The 24,711-nt window shown below is 33.2% G+C and overlaps 1 protein-coding gene across 1 annotated transcript in view; it reads right to left on the reverse strand.

Moving 5' to 3' along the window:
• The window catches only part of LOC150096155 (T-complex protein 1 subunit theta-like), a 176,128-nt gene that overhangs the window by 92,842 nt on the left and 58,575 nt on the right, over positions 1-24,711 (reverse strand). Inside the window, exons 5-8 of the mRNA XM_090409473.1 lie at positions 22,002-22,071; positions 16,133-16,261; positions 12,696-12,757; positions 285-422 (exon numbers count right to left, since the gene is read on the reverse strand). Of these exons, the coding sequence (XP_090265599.1) occupies positions 285-422; positions 12,696-12,757; positions 16,133-16,261; positions 22,002-22,071 (399 nt within the window). The remainder of the gene's footprint in view (positions 1-284; positions 423-12,695; positions 12,758-16,132; positions 16,262-22,001; positions 22,072-24,711) is intronic.

A 24,711-nucleotide genomic window follows, 5' to 3' on the forward strand; every position in this document is an offset into this window, starting at 1 on the left:
GCCCACTCTATTTGAAAGTCATTTGCCATTCTAAAAGTTTATCTCAGAGAACAGTAATGGCTTTCCTTTAACTAATTACTGTTGTCTGAATAAATCACCTAAAATCAATTTATTATTCTTAAATTACATAATATTATGCCAATGAGTATTAGTCAAATTGATATCTTACATGTGGTGTGCTGGAACACATCCTAATGGTTTCCATTATATTATGGAACTGAAAAACGTTACATGATGTTTTTCAACACACACACACATGTTGAAATATATCATTAAAAACTAACCTTTGTCTCAGTCTGAACAGTATCAAAAGGACACGTGTACACCACAATTTTAGCATTATCTGCACTTGCGACATTTCCTTCCACCTGTCTCTTGAATACCATTCCTTGGACCACTTCTGACTTTTGGATTCCTGAACCCTTTAAAATGACATTTCATAAGTACTTGATTAAAATGAATATCAGAAATACAAAACTGCAACAAAGCAATGGTTTTCTTTTTAAATTGGTAATCTTGCCAATAATAAACAATAACATATACTATCAATACATGATAAATAAACATTCTATACCTATGTTCGTGGGTTGAAGCTTACTGATTAGTCACAAGGATTGGGTGAATAACAAAATCATTTAGGAGTCAAACCTGGATAACTGAGGAGACCAAGTAGCCTTTTCAAGGAATATGGAGAACCAACCAGTGCTTCTGATCTAATGCCAATCCTCACCTTACAATGCACAATGTTAGGTATCTAACCTGGACAGTGAAAAATGGGGATTAGCTAACCAAATTGAATTCTTATTGGCTTAGGACCAGGGCCAGATCTGGTCTGCCACCTATTACTTATGGCCTGTGAGTTAAGGATAGCTTTCAAATGAATCTTGTAACACAATTATGAAAATGCTATTTCCGTATCTATAGAATAGTGTTAATGTCACACATCATGTATAATTGCAGCAGTAACTGTATGCAGTACACAAAGCTTAGTTATTTAATAAACTTTGTATTTTCACAGTGTCTATTGTTAAGATGTTTGCTATATAAAATTTTATTAAAAATTATGGTATACACTACTTTTTATATAAGAAACAGATGCTTAATTGTGTTATACACTTAATTTATTGTTCTTATTTCAGAAATATCATATAACAAGTCAAAAATCAGTAAATAATTTTTTTAGTTTTCTTTTCATATCCATTTCATTTTTAATTTTTTCTGCTAGCAAAGAATGAGTACTAGAATTTCTTTGTTTTCCAAAAAAATCATTGTTAATAGATTTTACTTATATTCAAATTCTGTAGCCTGGAAAAAGATTTTCAAAGATGAAGAAATATGTAAAATCTTGTTACAGATCAGTTTTATTTGATAAGCATTTACAATTGATTTTTATGACCGGGTACACTAATTCAGAATAACAATTAAACATAATTATGTAACAAAAAAGAAGTTCATACCACTTGCTAATTTCAACAATTATTTTGTATGCAGTTATATTGTATTCATAAAAAAATTTGTAAATTCCATCTTACATAAGTACATGATATTCTCAATGTTACCTCTTGGCTTGTGAAGCACAAAAGTATATACCCTCTGACCCTTCTTAGAAAAAGGTTGCCAACCCCTGGCTTAGAACATAATGCAAAATAAGGGTACAACATGACAGAATTTCATGCTAGTTGGGGCACTGCCAGATTAACAAAGTGCCCATTGTTTTCATCAAAGAATCAGGACCATACCAAAAAATCAGCTACTGAACTAATCACAGAACAAATACCAACCCCCACATCAGCAGAGCTCAATATTATCATCAACATAAGAAGCATCAATGGAAAATCTATTGATAAATATCAGATCAACACAATAGGTGTTACAAAAAAAAAAAAAAAAAAATTTTTCTCAGCAACAAATACAAGATGTTATATTCATGCAATAATAATCAGGGAGTATCTATAATATTCACCACTATATACGAGGATAAACTTCTTGAATGGTAGTCAGTATAAGTAGAGTGATGTGGACAAACATCAGAATTGGGAACTGAACAATGAGACTTATTTGTGCCTATGGATCCACAGAAGGTTCTCTTCTAAGGAAGAAGTGGAGTAATTTATTGAGGCATTAGAGAAGGCAGCTGACACAACAAAAAATTTGATTCTTGATGGAGATCTAAACAGCAGAGTAATAAATGATTACCAGACATATGTTTTGAGAAAATCTGTAGACAAGAGCAAAGCGAATAATAATGGTAAGTACCTGCAGTTTCTTTAAAAAGAGAACTGGAAAAAGATGGACTTGGCAATCTCCAAATGGAGAGAAAAGAAATGAAATTGATTTCATCCTAACAGATTGCAGAAGAATAACAAAAAATGTTGAAGTCATTGGGAAAATCTACTGCGACAATCATTCAGAGCCATCCTCAAAATACATTAAAAAAAAGAACGCATATGTTCTTCATTTTTTTTTTTTTTTTTATGTATTTTGAGCACAATCCAACCATAAAAAAACACTCAAAACAGATAAACCCAGAAGAATTTAGAAAAAATGTGGAAGAAACCGATTGGAAATTAAAAAATGACATCGATGAAGATTTCACAAACTTTAACAATCAATTAATGAACTGCGAAGAAAGAACCTTGTATGAACTTCCTCCTAAGACCAGGGAACACCTATCAGCAAGAATAGAACTATTGAAGAAAAGAAGAATACTGAAAGATACAGGAAAAGACCGCCTAGAATATAAAATTATTTGTAAGCAACTGAGGCAGAATATCAAAGACGACTATAACGTATATAGAACAACAAAATTGGCAGAAGCAGCTAGGCTCTACAGTAGCCTAAAAAAAGTAGAAAAACAAATCTAAAACAACCACTACCATTAGCCTTCATAGACAATCAGGGAAACAGACACACGACAATCAGGGAAACAGACACACAAACAGAGGTGAAATGGAAAAAAAATATTAAAATCATTTTATGAGAACCTTTATTCATCTATACAAGTAATCACAGCTTCAGTACCAGACGAAAATCTGGAAATACCATCTGTCCTACCTGAAGAAGTAAAAATGGCTATCCACCATATGAAAAATGACCGATCACCAGGAATTGACAGTATAAAATCTGCTGAATTAAAAATGGGTGGACAACTACTCTTTAAAGCTCTAGCAGAAAGGTTTACCCAATATATACAATTAAGGAAAGTACCTACTGAATGGAAAACATCAAAGACCATAATTCTGCATAAAAAAGGTAATAAAGAAGAAGACATCAGTAACTACAGACCTATCGGTCTATTAGCACACACATATAAAATATTCGTCAGAGTCATCCTAAACCGAATATAAACCTCCATCAATGAAAATAGCTGCAAAGAACAGGCTGGTTTCAAAAAAGGCTTTTCAACAATAGATCACATTCGAATTATTACTCAGCTAACAGAAAGATGCAGAGAATACCAGATTCCACTTTGTCTTCTTTTTATAATTTTAAAAAGGCATTTGACACTGTTGAGCATAACGCAGTATTCCAAGCTTTAATAGAACAAGGTGTAGAAAAAGCATACATCCAATTCATAAAAAATATCCACAAAGAAGGCACAACAAATATCACCCTTTCATCCGATTAAAATTAACTTAGGTAGAGGAGTACGTCAGGGTGATGTCTTCACTAATCTCTTCACATCTACTCTCTGGACAGCATCATTTGAAAAATTGACGTGAACGATGGAATAAGCATTGATGGTGAAATGTTAATATCCTATTATTCGCCGATGATGTGGTATTAATATCTCACTCAACCAAACTCTTAGAATCAATGCTGAATAACATAAGCCGAAACTGCCAAAAAATTGGATTGGAAACACACCCAGACAAAACAAGATGGATGAAAAACAAATACTGTAAAGATCATACAATCACTCTAGAATCTCACACCATTGAAAAAGTTGAAAAATACATCTACCTTGACCAGTCCATAAAAATGAATAATGATATATCAAATGAAATAGCACTGCTTGGATAGCCTTCAACAAAACAAAACCAACAATTACCAACCAAAACATAGATATACCAACCCATCTTTTCAATAGTCACATCTTACTAGCATTAACTTATGGCAGTGAAACATGGAACACAACTTTAAAAGAAGAACAAAGCTTAATAACAACTCAACGTGCAATAGAAAGAAGAATATGCAATATAAACAAAATAGACCACATAAGACACACAGAAATCATGAAGAAGTCTGGACTCATGGATATAATAAAAGCAATCTACAACAGCAAAAGAAGATGGGCAGGACATCTTGCCAGAATGAGAGACAACAGATGGACAGTCAGAGTTACAAACTGGTATCCGAGAAATACCAAAAGGAAACCTGGAAGACCCAATGATTAAGAAGGTGGGAAGAAAATGGAGAAGAAAGGCCCAAGACAGGAATAGCTGGACTCTTTACGACCTGCAGTCATGGAGAAATCCTGACTGAAATCACAGGTCCATCAAGGTAATCTGTTGGACTTCTGTTCAGGACGCAGGACTAGTGATTACTAATACCTTGTTACAACATAAGAATGCACATAAATTGATATGGAGAGAAGATGCAAAAATAAGAAGTTTCATTTTCTATGTTATTGTTGACAGTAATGTTTTCCCACTAGTTCAAGAAACAATAGTATACAGAGGATTGGAAATTATCACCATTTAGCGTTGAGCAAGGTAAAATTGAATTTTGTATTCAAAAGAGGTGTATAAGAAAGTTTTAAAACAAATCAAAGTTGAGTAGCCATCAGATGTGAACTGTATACTCAAATACACAAACATTCGAGAAAAAAATGAAAGTTTTTTCTTGAATGTTTGTTTAGCATTTGTCAGTGAATTTCTGATTCAGTGACAAATGCTAAAGAAAACATTGACTGATGTAGCCAGAGAAGCATGTGGTGAGGTCTGCAAAGATAGAAAGTCAGAACTCAATAGCAGACTCAGGAAGTTGAAAAGGCAGTGAAGGAAAAAAGATGAAAGCATTTCAAAAGTTCATGGCAAGTAAGTCACAGCTTGTGCTCTTACCTACCAGGAACTGTAATGTAAAAAAAGCAAAGCACTGTGTAAAGCTAGCTAAACAAAAGTCATGGGAAGACGTTAAGAACATAGAAAGTAAATATCAAGAAGGTGGCAAAATATTCTGGAAGCTATTGAAAAAATTAGAAATGGAGGAGAGAGTACTGTAAAAGGAATAAGAGATGATAAAGATGACATGAAAAAACTCAAGATAAAGATATTCTAGATGTTTGGGGTAATTATTTTGAAAGACTGCTGAATGAGACAAGCAGTGACAACATAATGGTACAAGGCACTCAACAGGAGCATAATCAGGAATATATATCAATACTTGTAGTAAGACACCAAAAACCTGAAATGCTGAAAGACAGCTTGAGTAGATGATATTCAACCAGAAATGCTCAAATATTGAGGTATAAAAGTTTTACAGTGGCTATAGGGTGCAATTCATAAGGCTTGGTTAGAGGGTTCAAATTCCAGATGATTGAAGTAGAGATCTCATAGTACCCATCTATGAAAAAGGAAAATAAAATGGAATGCGAGATTTAGAGAAGAATTTCCTTACTGAATGTTCCCGGGATATATGCAAGTATACTTGAGAAACAGCTAAGAAAAACTGTGGAATGGAAGCTTGGAAATAAGCTGGATTCAGGCCAAATTGAGGTGGTCAGGATAAAATTTTTGTTTTATGACAAGCAGTGGAGAAGCCATGGGAACTTAAAACTTTCAGATATGATCTTGTAGACTCAAGTCTACAGGTCACACCTGAAAGATACTGGACTTCAATTCATTTCAAAACTTTCTCATATATTTCTTGAATATAAGACTAATTTTTAATACTATGATCTTCAAGAATGAGACAGTGATAACTTCCTATTCCAAAACTCTCTTTAACACTGTATTCAATGTTTTGAATAAGACACATCATACTCTTTTCTGTTCAAGTAAATTTATAGATATTTATACATACTAATTTTTATTCTTCTTAGAATGATGATTACAATTTATTCTAATGAATAAAATCACTATTTCCAATCCTCTTTTATACTGTTGTATTCAATAAGACATCTTACTCTCTTCTGTTCATATAAATTTATACATATTTTTACAACAGACTGTTGTGTTAATAACTAATTCATGTTTTGAGAACTAAAATCCAGCAGGTATAATGTAATTTGGTTGGAAAGACCTAGGTTCAAAATCTCATCTACAACGTGAGGAACATTTACAAAGTCCTTAAAATTTGAAGTTGATTTAGTTGGGGGCTCTCAGATAGGTGGCAGAATTTTCCCTCCCAGGAACTTGAGCTTTTTATCATGTTATGACGTGTCAAGTGTTAGATCCTGAATGAGAAAATTTTGAGAAGAAATTATTCATTCAGGATTTAACATGCAAAAACTAACAACTAAAGGATATGCCTGCACTTCAGCAGAAAATAGAGAAAACTTGTTTACTGTATGTGAAAGTATATATTCCTTTGTATGTAAATTAACATTATTAATATTGTTATTTAACCAGAGATCAAAGTGAGAATTTGTATCATAATATAGTATTTGTGTAAGGAAAATATTTAGTTCATTAAGATATCCAGTGTATTGTAAGTCTCCAGACAATTTTAAGTAACTGTCCAAAGGTCGCTTGCTAGCCACCCAGATCGGCGTAATGCCGGGGACAATAACATACATGGAAAGATGCAGGCACGCTTTCCAAGAACAGCACCCTAACAGCAAAGGATCAACTTGGGAGCATAAAATAAAGAGTGTCATGAAGAAAAGATACAGAGAATATAAGGAGATGTATGCCATTTCTCTCTCTCTTGTTCCTGGTTCCTGCTTGGTGATTTTGACTGGTGACTCGTGAGAGACGTGCGTAAGCGTTGCGATGTAGAACAGCGGGCCTTTTCCTGAAGATGCCTAAGAAACTCCACATGGAGCAGTTCATGAATTATTGACCTTGCAGAATCGTGTCAATCGCTGGATGTCCCATCGGAAAGAGTAGAGAAAGTCTCCTAAGACGCGGCAGCAAATATGTTTGTATACTGTAGCAGAATTCAAGGACAGCATAAGCTCATCGCCAGATGCAGACGGAATAAGCAGAAGGTAACAGACCATGTGGAAGCAACATATTGTCCGGAACAGAATCAGTAATGTACAATATTTCATTGTATGTTTCAGAATTGTTAGAGGAAGAAAAAAACAGGTGTAAGCACAAAGTATGGACAATTAATAGAGGACTTTAGTAAGAATTCCCTTTTGAAAATAACTAGTAACCTTTAGCAGAGATTGTCTGGAGGCAGTTATATTATTGAATGAGATTGAACCTGATAAAATGAAACGGGTATTACTGAGAGCTTTTATTTGAAAACTGCAAGAATGTGTATATATATGTAACTTAAGAATAATTTGAGGAAAGAGATTACAGGTTATGCAATGTGATATAGCATTTTGAACTAACTTAGCGTGAACTGATTTCTTTAGCATTGAATATATGTTGCCTTTTAACTGTAAAATATTTGATTTCCCAATAAACATGTTTTATTACATATGCCTGATTGTGAGGACAAATTACCACTTATAAAAATAGAACCTTAGCGGGAAGAATTTAGAAGTTATATAATGACAGATTACAGGTCATGACTGCAAAGTCCAGAAATCTATATAATCGTAACGAAGAGTAAAATAATGTATGTCTTAAGATCTAGGATTATTTCTCTGGGCAAGAATCTTTTCTGTTATAGGATACTGGCTGGCACAGCATAATACAAATTTTGCCACTATCTGAAGAGGAACTAACCCTAAATAGAAATAAGATAGGCCAGACAATAGAATAGATAATAGCCTTTATTGAGATAATAAAGATAGAAAAATAGAAGAAAGTAACGACATAACACAAGTCTAATTAGATTAAAGGAGAGATGAGATGACAATTATTAACTGGTTTTTTTGACAAATTTCTCTCAACATCTGCATAAATCATCTTCACTTATTCAGTTAATAGTCTGTTTCTCATACTTCTTTATGCTAGGTACCTTTTCTAATAGCTCAAATTCCTTTATTTCTTTTACCACTGACAACAATTGGCTTTAAAACACAAATATTGTGATATTATCCAACTCATTTGAAAATATTTTCCTACGTCACACTACTTGAAACTACCTTATATTTGGTTTATCTTCATCAACATTACATAACACATTCTTTTGTTCATTATTGCCTAAATATGGATATTAAAAGGAATGCACTTTTTTTTTGGTCTTTTGTCTTGATAACATTTATATTTACATGACTGCCAGTTCAATCATTTCTATTAATGCATTTTATATATATATACAAAATGCATTAATATAAAATTAATACATTGCAGGCGATGCAAAGACTGCACAGCATCAGTCAGACAACTATTGTGCTCAAATTTGGTCACATAGTTTTCATTGTGGTGTAGAAACATTAGAGAAGATACAAAAACGAATGACCAAAGTGATATTGGGACTCATGAGTATTGTCATCTTTATTGTCTCTTATTCCTTTTAAGGGAATGTAGACTACAGAGTTCTTGAGTTTTTTCATGTCATCTTTATCGTCTCTTATTCCTTTTAAGGGAATGTAGAGTACAGAGTTCAGTGGATATGGGGAAAAGAGATATGATAGAGCCCTTCAAGTTGGTTAAGGGATTTTATCATATTGGTAAGATGGAAAGAATGAGGCCATCCCTGAAAGTTGTATAAAGATGTGCTGAAGAAGGGTGTGTGGAGAAGAATTTTTACATAAGAGTTGTTGGGTGAGTGGCAAATATTGCCAGAATGCAATGTTAATGCAGGGAATGTAAATGACTTCAACATTTATTTCAACATGGACTGTTGATTGATTGGGTCTCCCACAATGAGTCTATTGACTACATGAAGGTTACTGTAATAATAATAATCAGGGCTCTACAAATTATGCAAAGCCCTACCTGCCACCCCCCCCATTTTTTTTAATGATGTGTCTGAGTAAGTCAATAGGAATTCCATAAAGTTATTAGTGGACTGTATTGTTGTTGAAGAACATTTCCTTTATGTGAGAACCATTCCAAGAAGTCAATAACAATGGAATGAATGGTAAAAAACAACACTGATTTTTTGGGAAATAATTTGTTACATTAATTTTTGTTACTAGAATGATTACACATGATTCTTTGTTTTCTTAAAGTAAAAAAAACAAACTTGTTCAGAAACTTATTTTTATTAAATAAAAAAAATATTCTATTTTGTCTAGACCAGGGGTGGCCAACCTTTTGTAGTTCATGTGTCATTTTTTAGTTAAGATGCACGATACAAACTTATGCCACTTTTCAGCCCTTGTAAAATATGGTAATATGGATATATTTAACAGTTATGCATAAAATGATTTATTATATATATGGTAATATAGACACTTTTAGCAGTTTTAAATAAAAGGATTTCATATAAAGACAAGATAAACATTATTTTATTGAGACTTTTGAAATTGCTTTGCTTTTGCTAAGCTTGTAATGTTTGAAGTTAAATCAGTTACAGAAAGCATCAAACAGTTTTTCAAATTTGAATCAGTCAGTTGTGACCGTAGTTTGTTCTTAATCATTTTCATTGATGAAAATGCTTGTTCGCATCTGTATGTAGTTCCAAAATGACAGATATAACTTTGAGCAAATTTTCTCAGTTCTGGAAAATGTTCACAGGGCAACGATCACCAGAAATTAATTATATCAGAAGCATCTGGAAGTTCATTAAATTTCATTTTCAATAAAGAATTGGTTTTGAGATCAATAAGTTCCATTTGTATGTTACTAGGCATCATCAAGATTTTTTGTTCAGTAAGTGAAAAGGGATTTATAAATGCAATAAATATAATCTGAGTTTCTCAGTATATTCTGTAAAGTTGCCATTATCTTCAACAGATTCACTATGTTCTTTTAAATGTGGAAATTGACTTAAATCCCCGTTTTCTAACTGGGAGAAGAATAGTTTTAATTTCATTTTGAATGAACTGATGTCATTTACTAAGCTAGGAAACAATTTGTTCTTGCCCTGCAGTTTCAAATTTAGATCATTGAGGTGGCTGGCAACATCAACTAAAAATGCTAAATCAAATAGCCATTTCTCATCACACAACAGGGCTTTTTCCTCATGCAGCTCATCCTTCTCTTCCAGAAAATTACAAACACTTTCTTTCAGTTTCCAAAATCTACTGAGAACTTGTCCTTTAGAAAGCTGGTGCATCTCACAATGAAAGATGAGATCACCATATTCCACATCTAGCAGTTCACAATATTCTCTGAATTCTCTTCTGTTTAACCCTCTTGCTCTAATTTTATTCACACACTTTACAACTGGTATCATAACATAACATGCTTCAAATTTAGAGTTTTTCCACACAGAGATTCTTCATGTATAATACAGTGATACTTTAGTAGAGAACGACCTAAAAACCTTTCAAGTAAAGTTACAGTCACTCTACCTACCATTGACGGTGCTCCATCAGTGCAAACACCGATGAGCTTACTAGAATCTAGCTGTTGATTTTCTAGCCATGACTTTACTTTGTCAAATATGTCTGACCCTCTGGATTTCCACGAAGTGGCTCAAGACCGATAAGTTCTTCAAATATGTTAAAATTACCATCAATTCCTCTTATAAAAATGCTTAATTTGGCTACATCACATATGTCAGCGGATTCGTCCAAGGCTAAAGAGTCTTGGACGAATGTGGTTCATGAACATGGTCTTTCAATTGTTCAGTAACATCATGGAAAAGTTCTTCGATGCATCTTGTAATTGTTTGCTTGGACAGAGCAATTTGGTTTACTTTTCTTTCAACATTCTTATCACCAAGACATTTTGCAAATTTTTCGAGACAGGGCTTAACAACTTCCTCCCATCAGAGAAAGGCTTGTGTTTTTTAGCCAACACAAAGGCAATTTCATAAGATGCCTCCAGCATTGCCACACTTTCACAACTTTGTTTCACAAATATATTTTGTCTCTTTTTTATTTCTTCCTTTTTATTCTTTCCAAAACTGAGACCCAGGAACTAACTTCAGTTTTTCTTCTAATTCAGCTTGATGTTTTCTATAGTGTCTGTTAAGATCGTCTTCTATTATCTGAGAGAGTGCTTTCACAAACAATGCACAACGGTTTTCCTGAAGGACCCGCAATAAATAAGAACTCATTTTCCCACAGTTCATTAAACTAGCACTTGCTATCACCTTCTGCTTTTCTTCTGCTCATTTTCTTTTGCAAAATAATGGGTAACTGACTGTAAAAAAAAAATTATTTCAAAAAGTAAAGCTTATTATTAAATAATTTATTTAAATTATTTTATCGTTTTAAACATTATGAACATTCAAAACAGTTCTAGATAAGATTCCTGTTTTCATGAAGGTCTAATACAGTTCTATAAGTTTAAAAATCATTTTTTTTTTTTCATAGAGAGTTTTCGTCTCTCTCTTGTAATATATTATGTCCAATGAAATACGAGATCGCTTCCTGCCATAAAACAGTCGATCAGCTGACAATCACACACACAACCACCCAAACATCCTCATTATGAAAGCTTTGCCGATGATCAGTTAAATTTTAGGAATAAACCTACTATAAGTAGGTAAAAAAGAAAGATATTGTGTAAAAAAAAACATAAAAACACACACACATACAAATACACCGAATAATTGCTGGTTTCAGTAATCAGAAAATTAGGGGAACAGGCAAGAACTTGACATACGCATTCAAAATGAAAAAATTTATTTTTAAATTTACAGAACTATATTAAGCCTTCATGAAAACAGAAATCTTATTTTAATCTTAAAGAACTGTTAATAAAAACATATAAGTTCGAAAACACAGAATTGTTCACTCACATCGAATCAGAAGTTCATCAAACATTATGACACGAGAGTCAGCTGTAAACTGATCGAGTAACTGGTGACGGATGTCAGTATTTGCCGGTGCCTGTTGCTTCAAGATCAAACAAGTATAATAAGTGTGCACTCTAGAATTCAGTGGTAGGTTAATTGTGTGTTTTATATATATATATATATAAATCGTATACAAAAATTGTTTAAATTTTTTTCTGGGGTTCAGTGTGCCACTTCTAATCATGAAATGCACCACTTTTGGCGCATGTGTCGTAGGTTGGCCACTCCTGGTCTAGACTGTAACAACTCACCAGTTGGGAAAATTTAGATACTACTGGCAAGTGGACAAAAATATTTGGTGAGCCGTGATAATAATAATATTTGTGTCACCTATCTTTGAGCACAGCTGAGTGTTTTTTAGCTGCTGAAAAAAATAAATATTCTTGTTCAACTAGGCCCAACTAGTGTGATGTCTGACTGTATTAAATCATGCATGTTTAGTTCTAGCCCACAGTCCAAAATTCCTGCCTGTCCTCATTTATTTAACATCCAAAAGGATGCTTATTAACAGAAAGCACAATAATCTCAGTACTAATCAATTTTCCATGTTCTTAATATGATAAACAGATTCAGAAACATTAAAATGTTTCTCAATTTGTTTTCTATCCTTAACTAGCTTACTAAACCCTTATTACAAAGAATGAAAAGGGGAAAAAAATGATGTACTGAAACTGGCTATAAAAGTTTAGTAATTTAAATATAAGTTCACTTACCAAAATCTTGCATACTCGTACATTATCCACATTAAAAGCTATCCTTTCAGGTAATATAGAAACTACAAAATAAAAATATTATCATGCTATCTCAAATGATAGTAAGATTTATCACTAGCAATACCATGGTTTATTCAGATATGGAGATTTTTGAAAGATAACTAAATTTTCATCTAAAATAATTCATGAATAATAATATGTACAATTACAAAACAAACTGCAAACAGATAATTATGTATGAAAGAATCATTTTAAAGCATCATGAAATGCAATTATTCAAATATCAGTCATGCTAATTATGAATCTATGTATTGAATATAATGGACATGAATGTTTATCAATGTTCTTAAGTGGTAAATAAATGTACTGGTAAAAGAACATCATCCTGCTTGAAGTGGATTCAAAGAGTTCCATGTTTTGTTTCTAAAGAAGAGTATGTGATTTAAATATAATGATGAGGATGTGTGTGTGTGTGTGTGTGTGTGTGTGTGTGTGAGAGATTCTCTCTCTCTCTCTCTGACACACATCCCCAATGAACTAAATGAAGAGGGCAAAATAGTTCTGTTACACAGAACTACTTTGCTTTCCTCACTCAAGCTCCAAGACTGAGGTTTTAAATTATAAACCAATTAATATCTCTCAGGGGGGGTGATGGTTAATGTTGATTGATTAAGAGCAGAATTCAGAAATGGGTGGACAGGAATATGATACTCCATTGGGAACAGCATGGCTATGTGAAGGGAAGGTTTTATAATTTACTTGGTCTAAAATAAAGTGACACCACAGTGATTGCATAAGGGAAATGGGTACACCTATTTCTAAGCTGTGAATAAGAGGGTACATGATGGAGAGACATGTGGGCAATATATGGTAGAGGTGAATCAAAGAAAAGACATGCGATCAGTGCTTTGTCACAGCTCTTTACTGGGACCAATGTTGTTCAATTTATGCATCAATGATACTGGGAGTTATACAGGGAGGAAGGATATTCAGTAGTATGCGAATAATGCTAGACTGGGGATGGCAGTAGTTAATAAAAAAAAAAATTGATGAGGCTATGGATTTAGGAGACATTGTGAAAGTGGACAAAATATACCTCAAAGGGTCACTTAGATGTTAAACACGTTAACAAGCAGGGATAAGGAAGTTACTTTCTTTTTTCTTTCTTTCTTTTTTTTTTTTTAAATAAAGCTTTGATTTCTTTTAAATATCTGATGCAATACAAAAGCTTATAAGACCCATAGCAGCAATGTGGTGTGTGAGCAAGAGGGTAAAAGAAGAAAGGAGTTTGTTGACATTTTTACTGATTATTATTATTTTATTTATTTATTATTTATTTTTTTGAGCAGCTGAAGGATTGTATTCCTTTGGAAAGGCAGATTGAGTGAGGCTGTTCTAAAGAACAGAAGTAGGTGGAATAAATGAAGAGATGGAACAGTTGGTTCAGCAAGTGTGGAGTGGATTGTAAATGGATGTTGATCAGAAGTTCTTGCTCTTACAGTTTTTGGAGGAGGTGGAAGAATGTTAATGATCAATTTAACATAGCACTGTTCATGAAAGCATCTGCAGAACATGCATAAGGTGGAAAATAAATGTCCATGAGAGAAGGATTGTATTTATCATTAACTAACTGGGTCTGCCTTCAGGATAACAATGAGCAATCTTATAGAATATCAATACAATACCCTAAATATGATCACATCTGATCTACTGTACACAGATTTGGTCACCTGGGTTTCTTTGGATTGTGGAGGTGGTGAAGAGGATTGAGAAGTAAGTGGCCAATTTGTTGAATACTCCCTATGAGGATAGACTTCAAGTATGTTACAAAGTTTAGCTGAGTAGAAAAGAGGGGATATGACAGAAACTTAAGTTACTTAAGGGGTTTTATAGAATAGATGCTAAAATTTCCAATACATGACTAGATGGGAGAGAAATATGTAAAAGGAACATATTTTTTTTTTTGATGAACTGAATAGGTTACAGAGGCAATCGTGTGGTGAACAACTGATAGATTATGATATTCATTGTGTCAATAACAGTTAGTGGAGACTTCATGATGAAGCGATTGGACTCCATAGAGATGTGTAATAATAATAAAATGTTACAATTATATAGTGTGGTGGGACATTATACAGAGCAATAAACAGACTATCTTTAAATTATAAGTCTGTGTTAGAATTGTAGAATGTACAGGAAAATGGTTTGATGTAAAATCTGGCAAGACAAACGTGCATGCAATCTTCACTGTTATTCAACTGTATGAACCATAACGATAGCAACATTATCAAAAGTGATATATAGATTAATAAATTTGCATGAAATAAGAGAGAAATCAACCAAAATATAAAATCAGCTAAAGAAAGATGTGTAGAAACAAATGTACAAAAGGAAGCAAAAATGTTCGACCAGTTATAATTTTTTTATAATTCTTTACTAGTTATAATTTTTTATTATTTAAATTAAGGGGATATTAAATCCCACATTATTTTAAAACCGAATAAGAAACTCAAAGATTGGAATCAGAGAGTTTCATGCTGAATATAGTAAACTATAAAAATATCGGCAATTACTAGCGTGAGCTAATGCAAGTAGTCCTAGTACGTAGTACAATACCGGGCAACTTGCAGCAAAGGTGGTAAAGTTCTGATCGCTATTCTTGGTATTTTCCATAATGTAAAAACACATTTCCTATGAAATGTATGCTGTTATTACATTATGGCAGGAGGTCACTACCCAGACCGGTTTCAGCCTTTTTTGAGGCTTCATCAGTGAGTAGCTAGACCAAATTAATACCAAAGGGTATAGCGAAAAGAACTTATATACTCTGCTATACGAGTTGTCAAACAGGTGCACCCATTAAGTTACTTAAATATAAAGCGCCAATAGGCTTCATTTTACCTACTTCATTACCACCGTTGCTGCGAGTTGCCTGGTATTGTACTACGTACTAGGACTACTTGCATTAGCTCACGCTAGTAATCACTGATATTTTTATAGTTTACTATATTCAGCATGAAACTCTCTGATTCCAATCTTTGAGTTTCTTATTCGGTTTTAAAACAATGTGGGATTTAATATTCCCTTAATTTAAATAATGCTTATATTGCCGAAATGAAGCCTATTGGATCTTTATATTTAAATAATTTTTTACCAATTATAAATTTAGGATTCTCATTTAATGGGGGAATCTTGATATTCTCCACTACAGATTCTGTAGTGGAGAATACATGTATTTATCAGGGCTTCTAAGAGAAGAGAGTAGGTACAACATTTTGTGCAACATCTTGTTAAGAAGGGAAGCAACGAAAATTGCGAGGAAAATTCAAATATATAATGAGTATAAATCTGAAAAAAATGTGTACTACAAAACAGTGATAAGTGTCAAATAATATTTTTAAAACAAAACAAAAAATTAAGAATTACATAAAACTTACTGCAGGCCTTTGCAACAAGATTAGCTATGAAGTCTTCATTACCATACTGCTTGCTCATAATGGCAGTTCGGATCCCTTTCACAACTTCAGTATGATTCCTGATATCATTAATTTCAAAACAAGTAAGACCTGAGCAATAAAAACCAACCAAAACATGTACTTGGTATGCATAATTTACTCATGATTAACAAAATAATATTTAACATTACAGGTTTATAAATATATAAGGAAATACACAAACATAATGACAATTTTTACATTTCGATGAAATGTATTCTAAAATTGATTCAAATTTTTTTTTTTTTTTCACACATTTTTGTATCATTTACTGATAAGCACATATTTTCAAGCAAAAACTTTCTACTGTTTCAAGTTACAAAGCAAAATACTTTCTTATCAAGGCAATTTTCAATTTACATTTTAATGAAACAGAATAGTTGATCCTTAATTGATTTTCTCACACTATATATTTCCAAGCCAGTGGAGTCTGGAAAATCTTAATTTTAATACTTAATCCAAACTCCAGTCTTACTTCTCACAGAAAAAAAGAACCCTTTCTCTTAGTAAAAAATTAGGTTTTCTCTTCCAACTCTAGGAATTATTCTACAAAGTGATTCGTACAGAATTAATATCTGATCCTCTATATTACACTCCATGAACAGATATAAAAGTCAGTTCAGTTTACACTGTACTTCATCCTCTTCTCTAAATAATGCTACGTGGCACTTTTTGAAATCCTTGGCAATACAAACACTACTGCAGATACATTAGTGCAAGGAGAGTAATAACCAGTGGGTTTAAATGAAGTATAACAATATCACAGAATCTATACTGAGCACGTTTGACAAAAACAGTTAAAAGTGTAAACAGCATAAAAGCTAATAATATAAAACAAAGCAAGTATAATATAAAGATGAAAATAGGGTGTAGTATAAATAAAGACAGACAGACAGACGACAGACACAGACACACACACACAGAGAAAAAAAATTGTGAGGTGGGTCGCCTAAAACTACAGTAAGTGCCGATATCAGAAGTGTAATATTTTACAAAGTATCTGTCATTTGTTTTACGTCTACATACTAATATTTTGCATCTTAAAGATAAATATTGTAGAAATATTAATAAAGGATAGACACAACATAAACTTTAAATAATTACAGATATTTAGCAAAGTAGGTGTTAAATATTTATTTTTTAACAAGATTAACTCACACCATATCAGGACAAAATAAACTATTGAATTTATTAAGCCTGATATTTCACTGAATTCACATCAGAATAGTGTAAAATTCTTTATTATACTTTACAACTTCCATTTGACTTGCAGTAGTGTGTACAGAATCTTATTTTTTATGCAACACACACAGATTCATATATAGGTTCAATACATAAAGATTCAACAGAGTTCTACTTATCTACTCTAGATTCTTACCAGATTTTTAAAACAAACTGTTTATTTACAAACAATTCACAAATGAAACTTTTTCTGCAAACTCATTCTCACTTTAAATGTGAATTATTGTAGATCAAAAGATTAACAGAAGCTGGCCACAAATAACTTAGGATTTAACAAATTAGTAACATGTATGATAATAGTATTAACCTCTTAAAACATCTTTAGCTAATAGTAAAATCTATTTTATATATATACAGGGTGTCCCAAAATTCACGCAAGATTTAAATTTAGCGCCATTTGTGCAGTAAAGTGTTGCCAACGAGAAAAAAAAAGACAGCGTGACAGCTGACAGTTCAGGGTTATTAAAAATGACCACACATAGCGAAGAGAGTTCGTTGAATGGATTATGGAACAACAACAAGTGGATGCTTATTTTTCGAACAAAATCATCTTCAGCAATGAGGCTCATTTTCATCTTGATGGCTTCGTTAATCGACAAAATTGTCGCATTTGGGATTCAGAAAATCCACGAGTGATTGTTGAGAAACAAATGCATCCACAACGTGTCACTGTTTAGTGTGGATTTTGGGCTGGAGGCATCATTGGTCCATTCTTCTTCGAAAATGCGGCTGGTAAGGCAATAACAGTTAATGTGCTCGCTATCGCGACATGATAATCCAGTTTTTTGTGCCTAAATTGCAAGATATGGATGTGGACGACGTGTGGTTTCAACAAGACGGTGCCACATGCCATACAGCCCGAGAAACAATTCAATTACTGCATGAGTCATTTCCTGGTTGTGTAATTTCCCATTTTGGTGATCAGAATTGGCCGCCCAGATCATGTGACTTAACGGCGTTGGGCTTTTTTCTTTGGGGTTTTTTGAAGTCTAAGGTTTATGCCAACAAGCTCATGACCACCCACGCCTTGAAATTGAGGAAATTGAGCGCTGTATCAACGAAATTCAGCCACATTTATGCAAAACGGTCATGGAAAATTTCGACAAAAGAGTGCGTATGTGCCAGCAAAGCTGTGGAGGTCATTTACCCGATATGCTATTCCATGCATAACTCTATACTGTATACTTTATGAATTAATAAGAAATTACAATTTTTAATTAAAAAGCTGTGTTTTCTATCAAAATTACTTCTGCGTGAATTTTGGGACACCCTGTATATATATATAAACACATGAAGTTTATTTTATTTTATTTTTATTTTTTTCAATCATGATCTCTTGCTGAACCTTGGTCTAGACCAGGGGTTAGCAACCTTTTTTGAAGTGAAGAGCCATTTTTAAAATTACATCTGTTAAAAAAAAAAATTAGGGAGCTGCACGTTTTTTTTTAAATTTTTTTACAGTAACACGTTATCATACTTATAAAACACAGGGGTGACATGTCACATGAAATTATATGATATTTTAAAATATTAAATAATAAAACAAAGATTTCCTTCTCCTTACAAAAGTATATGTATAAAATTCAATAACATACCTATTTCTTTAATTTTTTTAATTTAAAATATCTTCTTAGTGCGACTTTTGCTGTTGAACTTCTTCGGATAGTTTCTCAATATGCGGCGAATACACCGTAATTTTCATTTTCAAACATGACGAAAGACTCATGTTGTCTAGTTGGTTTCTCAACTTACTTTTAATAAAATTCATATTACAAAATATTTGCTCACACAAATATGTCGATCCGAAAATCGATAGAAGTCCAAATGTGTATGTTTTTAACTGAATGTAAGTGTCCAGTAAACAATTCCACGTGTCAAATACAATCTGACTTGCTTTTTAAGATTTTCTATTTCAGACCATTTGTGTTGTATTGCAAAGGTAGATTTTTGTCTTTCCAACTCCTCCAGGTCAGCTTTAAGATTTCTAAATTTTGAATTCCACAAATCCTTGGCTTTCAGGTCCTCTAACTCAAGTTGAAATGCAGCCTCATCAATTCCAGCAAAAGGTGAAAAATTTAATTCATCAGAATTAATTTCAAGTGGTCACAATAAAAATGACATAGTTGCCTTGTTCTTTCTAAACTCCTCAAATCTCCCATTAAATTCAAATCGCATATTTACCACGATTTCTTTGAAAAAGGTTAAATTTATGGAATTATCAGCTTGTTTTTGTTGATATTTCTTCAACGTAGGAAAATGTAATGTGCCTTTCTCTAAGTCTGTCGCAAACAAATATAATTTTTGTTCAAACGAAACCACTTCTTCTAAAAGCAAAACTGATGTATTTCCCTTTCCCTGTAGTTTCTTATTTAGTGCATTTAAATGGGAATTCATATCCACCATAAAGTAGAATTTTTGTAACCAATGAGTATCTTCTAACTGTGCATATTCAAGGTCCTTTTGTCTCAGAAACCACTTAACCTCTCCAAGGCAGGTGGCAAATCGCATCAACACCGCACCTCTGTAAAGCCATCTTATTCGTTATGCAAAAGAAGATTGGAATATTCGCAATTGATTTCTTTAAGAAGTTCACAAAATTTCCGATGTAGTAGCGGTATTGCCATTATTTTGTTAACAATTTCTACAACCAAATCCATCACTTCTGTTATCTCTTTTGGAAAAGTTTGTGCACAAAGTATCTCTTGATGGATTATGCAGTGAAAGAAAAACACATCATGCAAAATTTGTTTTTTAAATAAAGAAACAAAATTTTTTCGTACCTTTCATGCTCGGTGCCCCATTGGTCAAAATAGATATTATTTTGTTAATATAACGAGTTTGTCCTGTAAGTGGCAGTATATCGAGTAATTCTTCCTGAGGTCCTTGAGAGTTTATGTATCTACAAATAAGTACAATCTGTGCAATGTCATCCACATCACGATTCATCACAGGCAATGGAGAATCCTGGTGTTGAATTTAGATCTGTAACCTGCTGATTTGTTATATCTTCTGCCATTTGTATAGTTCTGTCACTTAAATCTTAGCAGATAATGGCATGTCTTTTATTTTTGTAATTATTTCCGCTTTTTTAAAATCGCAGAAAAGATATTCGGACATTTTAATAAAACATTCTTTCATATATTCGCCGTCCGTAAAAGGTTTTCCTTGTTTAACAACTTCTTGAACGGCCACAAAACTAGCAATAGTTATTTCTTGATTCTTTTATCCATTTGGAAAATGAACATTTAGTTAGATTTACTTTGCGTTGCAACTCTTCTACTGCCTTTTTTCTTTCATCTCCCCGTGGATATGCTTTGTCAAATGTATCGTGTTTATTTAAAAATTGTCTTTGTATATTTGATTTTTTATTATTTGAAAGCTTTTCATGGCATATTAAACATATTGGAAATTCTGCTGTATTTGCTACAAATGCGTAGGTTTCGGTCCATTCACTTTTAAACTCACGATTTTCTTGTTCTATCTTTCTATTCTTTGCCGACATTTTAAATACCATAAAAATATTTTTATTTTGTTAATATTTAATTGAATGTTACAATATTCACGTTACCTAACACAATCACCAGTAAATAAAAGCACGGCAATGTCCACTACAAAACCTTTACTTATTTTAACAAAGTGAGCAGATTTACATACCACACCTGCACTATATGTGAAGACAATGGGCACGTTCAGACAGGCAAGCACTACATGTGCTAGCCTAGCGTGACGTCATAAATGTGTCCGAGCCAACTGCTCAATCATAGCACTACCATAGCGATTGCCATTCACTACAAATTAAATTAATTTGTAGCAATTAATTTTTGCTACAAAGTAGCACTCTGCCTGGCTGATTGCGCCCAATGTAAACTGACGTTTTTTGAGTATCATATTTTGAGTAGGTCATTTCACCTACAAAATATTTCTTTTTACTTCTGTGTTTAGATAGATCGTTTAATAATGAAAAGCGCCGCATGCAGCTCTGGAGCCACAGGTTGCCGACCCCTGGTCTAGACAGTAGGCACTAAACAAATATGCCTCTGCAATTTACTGATATCAGTGTCAAAACCATTAATTCATACCTTCAAGAAGAGAAACACATTAACCACATACAATACTTGGCCCTCTTTGCGTGAGCAACAAAACTTCATATGAAAAAATATTCAGGTCTTGAATTCCTTAATCTTCAGTTCAAGGTTTATTCAAATGTATACAAATATAATACTGGATAAATATCTTCTCACAGAATAATTCAATCATTAACCTAACCTTGTTAAGTTCCAAAAATGCAATGAAACTGCTTTAAAGGCAGATGTATATGCAAAACAATATTATATCCAACTAATTATACTTCTTCTATGCTAAGTGCTTTTTGTCAAGAATGCTGGTTACACTCCAACAAAACATCAGAAAACTTAATTCATCATGGGTTTTTTTTGTCCAAATAAGATGCTGAGTTAATATTAAAAGCTACCAATATACAGTGTATACACACACACACACACACACACACACACATGTATGTCTTGTAAAAAAACATGAGCACAAATTTGCAAAGAAGCATATTACTTACTTGGAAGAATTTCCAATGCTTTTTTACATGCAAGTTCATAACCTTCAAGAATTTCCATTGGTGTCAAACCCTGTGATAGAAGGTATATAAAAAAAATTTAAACATTTACTTACTGATATTTTAAAATAAACTAATCATTTAATTTGAAAATTATCTGTACATTATTTTTAATTTACTGAGTATATGATTCATAACACTATGCTACTATAAATATGAGGGTGGTCTGAAAAATTCTTCGCCTAACAATAAAAAAAAAGAATTTATAATTTCAAAATCTCCCTTAAGACTAATACATTTATTCCAGCGATGCTCCAGTGCCATTATCCCATTCTTGTAGTGGTTCTCAGTAAGATCTGCAAAATACCCTTCTACAGCTGCAATCACCTCTTGATTCGAAGAAAAATGCTAACCAGCAAGGAACAGTTTTAGTTTTGGGAAGAGATAGAAGTCAGAGGGAGCCAAATCTGGGGAATAGGGTGCATGTTCCAGCAATTCATAGTGCAGATCCCTTAATTTTCCAATTGCCAAAACACTTTTGGCAATGGGAAAATGGGCAAGTGCATTGTCCTAATGAAAGATGATTTTTTTTTCTTCTGCAAACTGGGTTTTTTCTCACGAATTTTTTCGTCTAGTCTGGTCAAAAGACTGGAATAATATTCCCCGGTTATTGTTTTACCCTTTTCAAGATAATTAATAAACAAAATGCCTTTAGCATCCCAAAAACACCGATGCCATGACCTTTCCTGCTGATGGAACCAACTTTGTCTTTTTCAGCGCTGAACAACTGGCTTCTGTCCACTCTTTTGGCTGCTGTTTGGATTCTGGTGTGTGTGTGTGTGTAATGGTGAATCCAGGTCTCATTCACAGTAATAAATCCACGCACAAAATCAGTGTTATTCTTGTTAAAATGCTCCAAGCACTGTTCAGAGATTTTCATGCGACTGCATTTTTGATCTGCTGTGAGCAAGCGTGCCACCCATCTTGAGCAAAGCTTTTTCATTTGCAATTCTTCATGCAAAATATATCCTACACATTCTTTTGAAATGCCTATAGTCTCAGCAATTTCATGCACTTTGACTCGCTGATCATCCAATACCATATCATGCACTTGATCAATGATTTCTGGTGGTGTTATGCTTTTTGGATGTCCTTCATGTGGATCATCTTCAAGGCTGAGCCATATTTAAACTCAGCAGCCCATTTCTTAATTGTTGAAAACGAAAGAGATTGCCCATAAACTTTTAGGAACTTCGAATGAATTTCTTTTGGCGTTAAACCTTCTTTTACAAAGAATTTTATATCTGCACGATACTCCATTTTATCCATTTCAAGGGATACAGACAACATTTTTGCTTCAGACAGCTGTATAAAACAAACTACTTGATAGAATGATTTGCAATTTCACATGGATGCTTATGACAGATGTACCAACTTAGAAAAAAAAATCTCGCCAATAGTGTTGCCATCTATGGTCGAGGCTGAGAACTTTTCAGACCACCCTAATATATATATATAGATAATATTTGGTGAATAAAAGTGGATACATCCATGTGTGAAAGGAGTAGTCCATATATTTCTTAGTGCAGTAATTCACCTACATAATTTCTAATTATGTAGGCAAAATTGTTCAGCATGCCCACTCAGGAAAATGTCTTGAAAGCAAGCAAACATATATTATTTATTGATTAATAATGTATACCAATACACAGCAAAAGCAAGAATGAACTAAAGTTTGGATTAACCATGCTTTTCATTTCTCAGTATAATCCCTCCACTTTTAGTCCAATTAGTTGAGAGTACCACAATATTAATAAAAATATTATTTATTTCATCTAGAGCAAATCTGAGTTCATCTTTATTCTGGATTAAAGCACGACACTAGATTACATATTCTCTAAGGAATGCAGATTAGGGCTTCTCATCCATTAACCTTTCCTTAGCAGTTAATAAGAATCTGCTTAGATACTGAAGGAGGATGAGCTAGCAATTTGACTTACGTGGCCAATAGGGGAAACAAAAAATGGATCTATGAGTGTACTAACAATCAAAAATTATGCTGTCTTTATATTCATTGCATCATTAAACAAGCTGCCCACCCCTTTTTTTTTTTTTGTGATAGAATCATGACAAATACAAAAGGTGGGTGCATCGGGGAGGTCTGAGGGTACAACAAGTGTTGCAAAGATTGCAGCACATTGTATTGCTGCTAAAATAAAAAATACATTGACATGTAAGGATAAGAGGTGGTAGTGCTATATCAACCATTGATCAGACACACAAGGACTATTGTGCTCAAATTTGGTCGCCTAGTTTTCACTGTGATGTGTAAACACTAGAGATGATCTAAAAACAAATAACTAAAGTGATATCGGAACTCTGGAGTGTTGGTTATGAAGAGCGGTTAAGGGAATGCAGATTACAGTTTGGTGCATATGAGGAAAATGATATATTATAGCACCTTGTGCTATAATATATCATTTTCCTCATATGCACCAAAACAGGAATTATAAAAATAGTGTATGGTAAAATGCAAAGAATGAGAAGTCATCCCTGGTAGTTGTATAAAGATGTAGTGAAGAAGAATGTGTGGAATATATTTTTTACATGGAGAGTTGTCAGTGAGTGGAACATATTGCCAGAGTGCAATTGATTTCAATGTTCAATGTGATAGACATGTTGCTGGTTGAGTGGGCCACCCATGATGAGTCTA

The sequence above is a fragment of the Typopeltis vanoorti genome, chromosome 19 (assembly GCF_054136105.1).
Source record: "Typopeltis vanoorti isolate ZY-2024b chromosome 19, IOZ_Tvanoo_1.0, whole genome shotgun sequence".
NCBI lineage: Eukaryota > Metazoa > Arthropoda > Arachnida > Uropygi > Thelyphonidae > Typopeltis > Typopeltis vanoorti.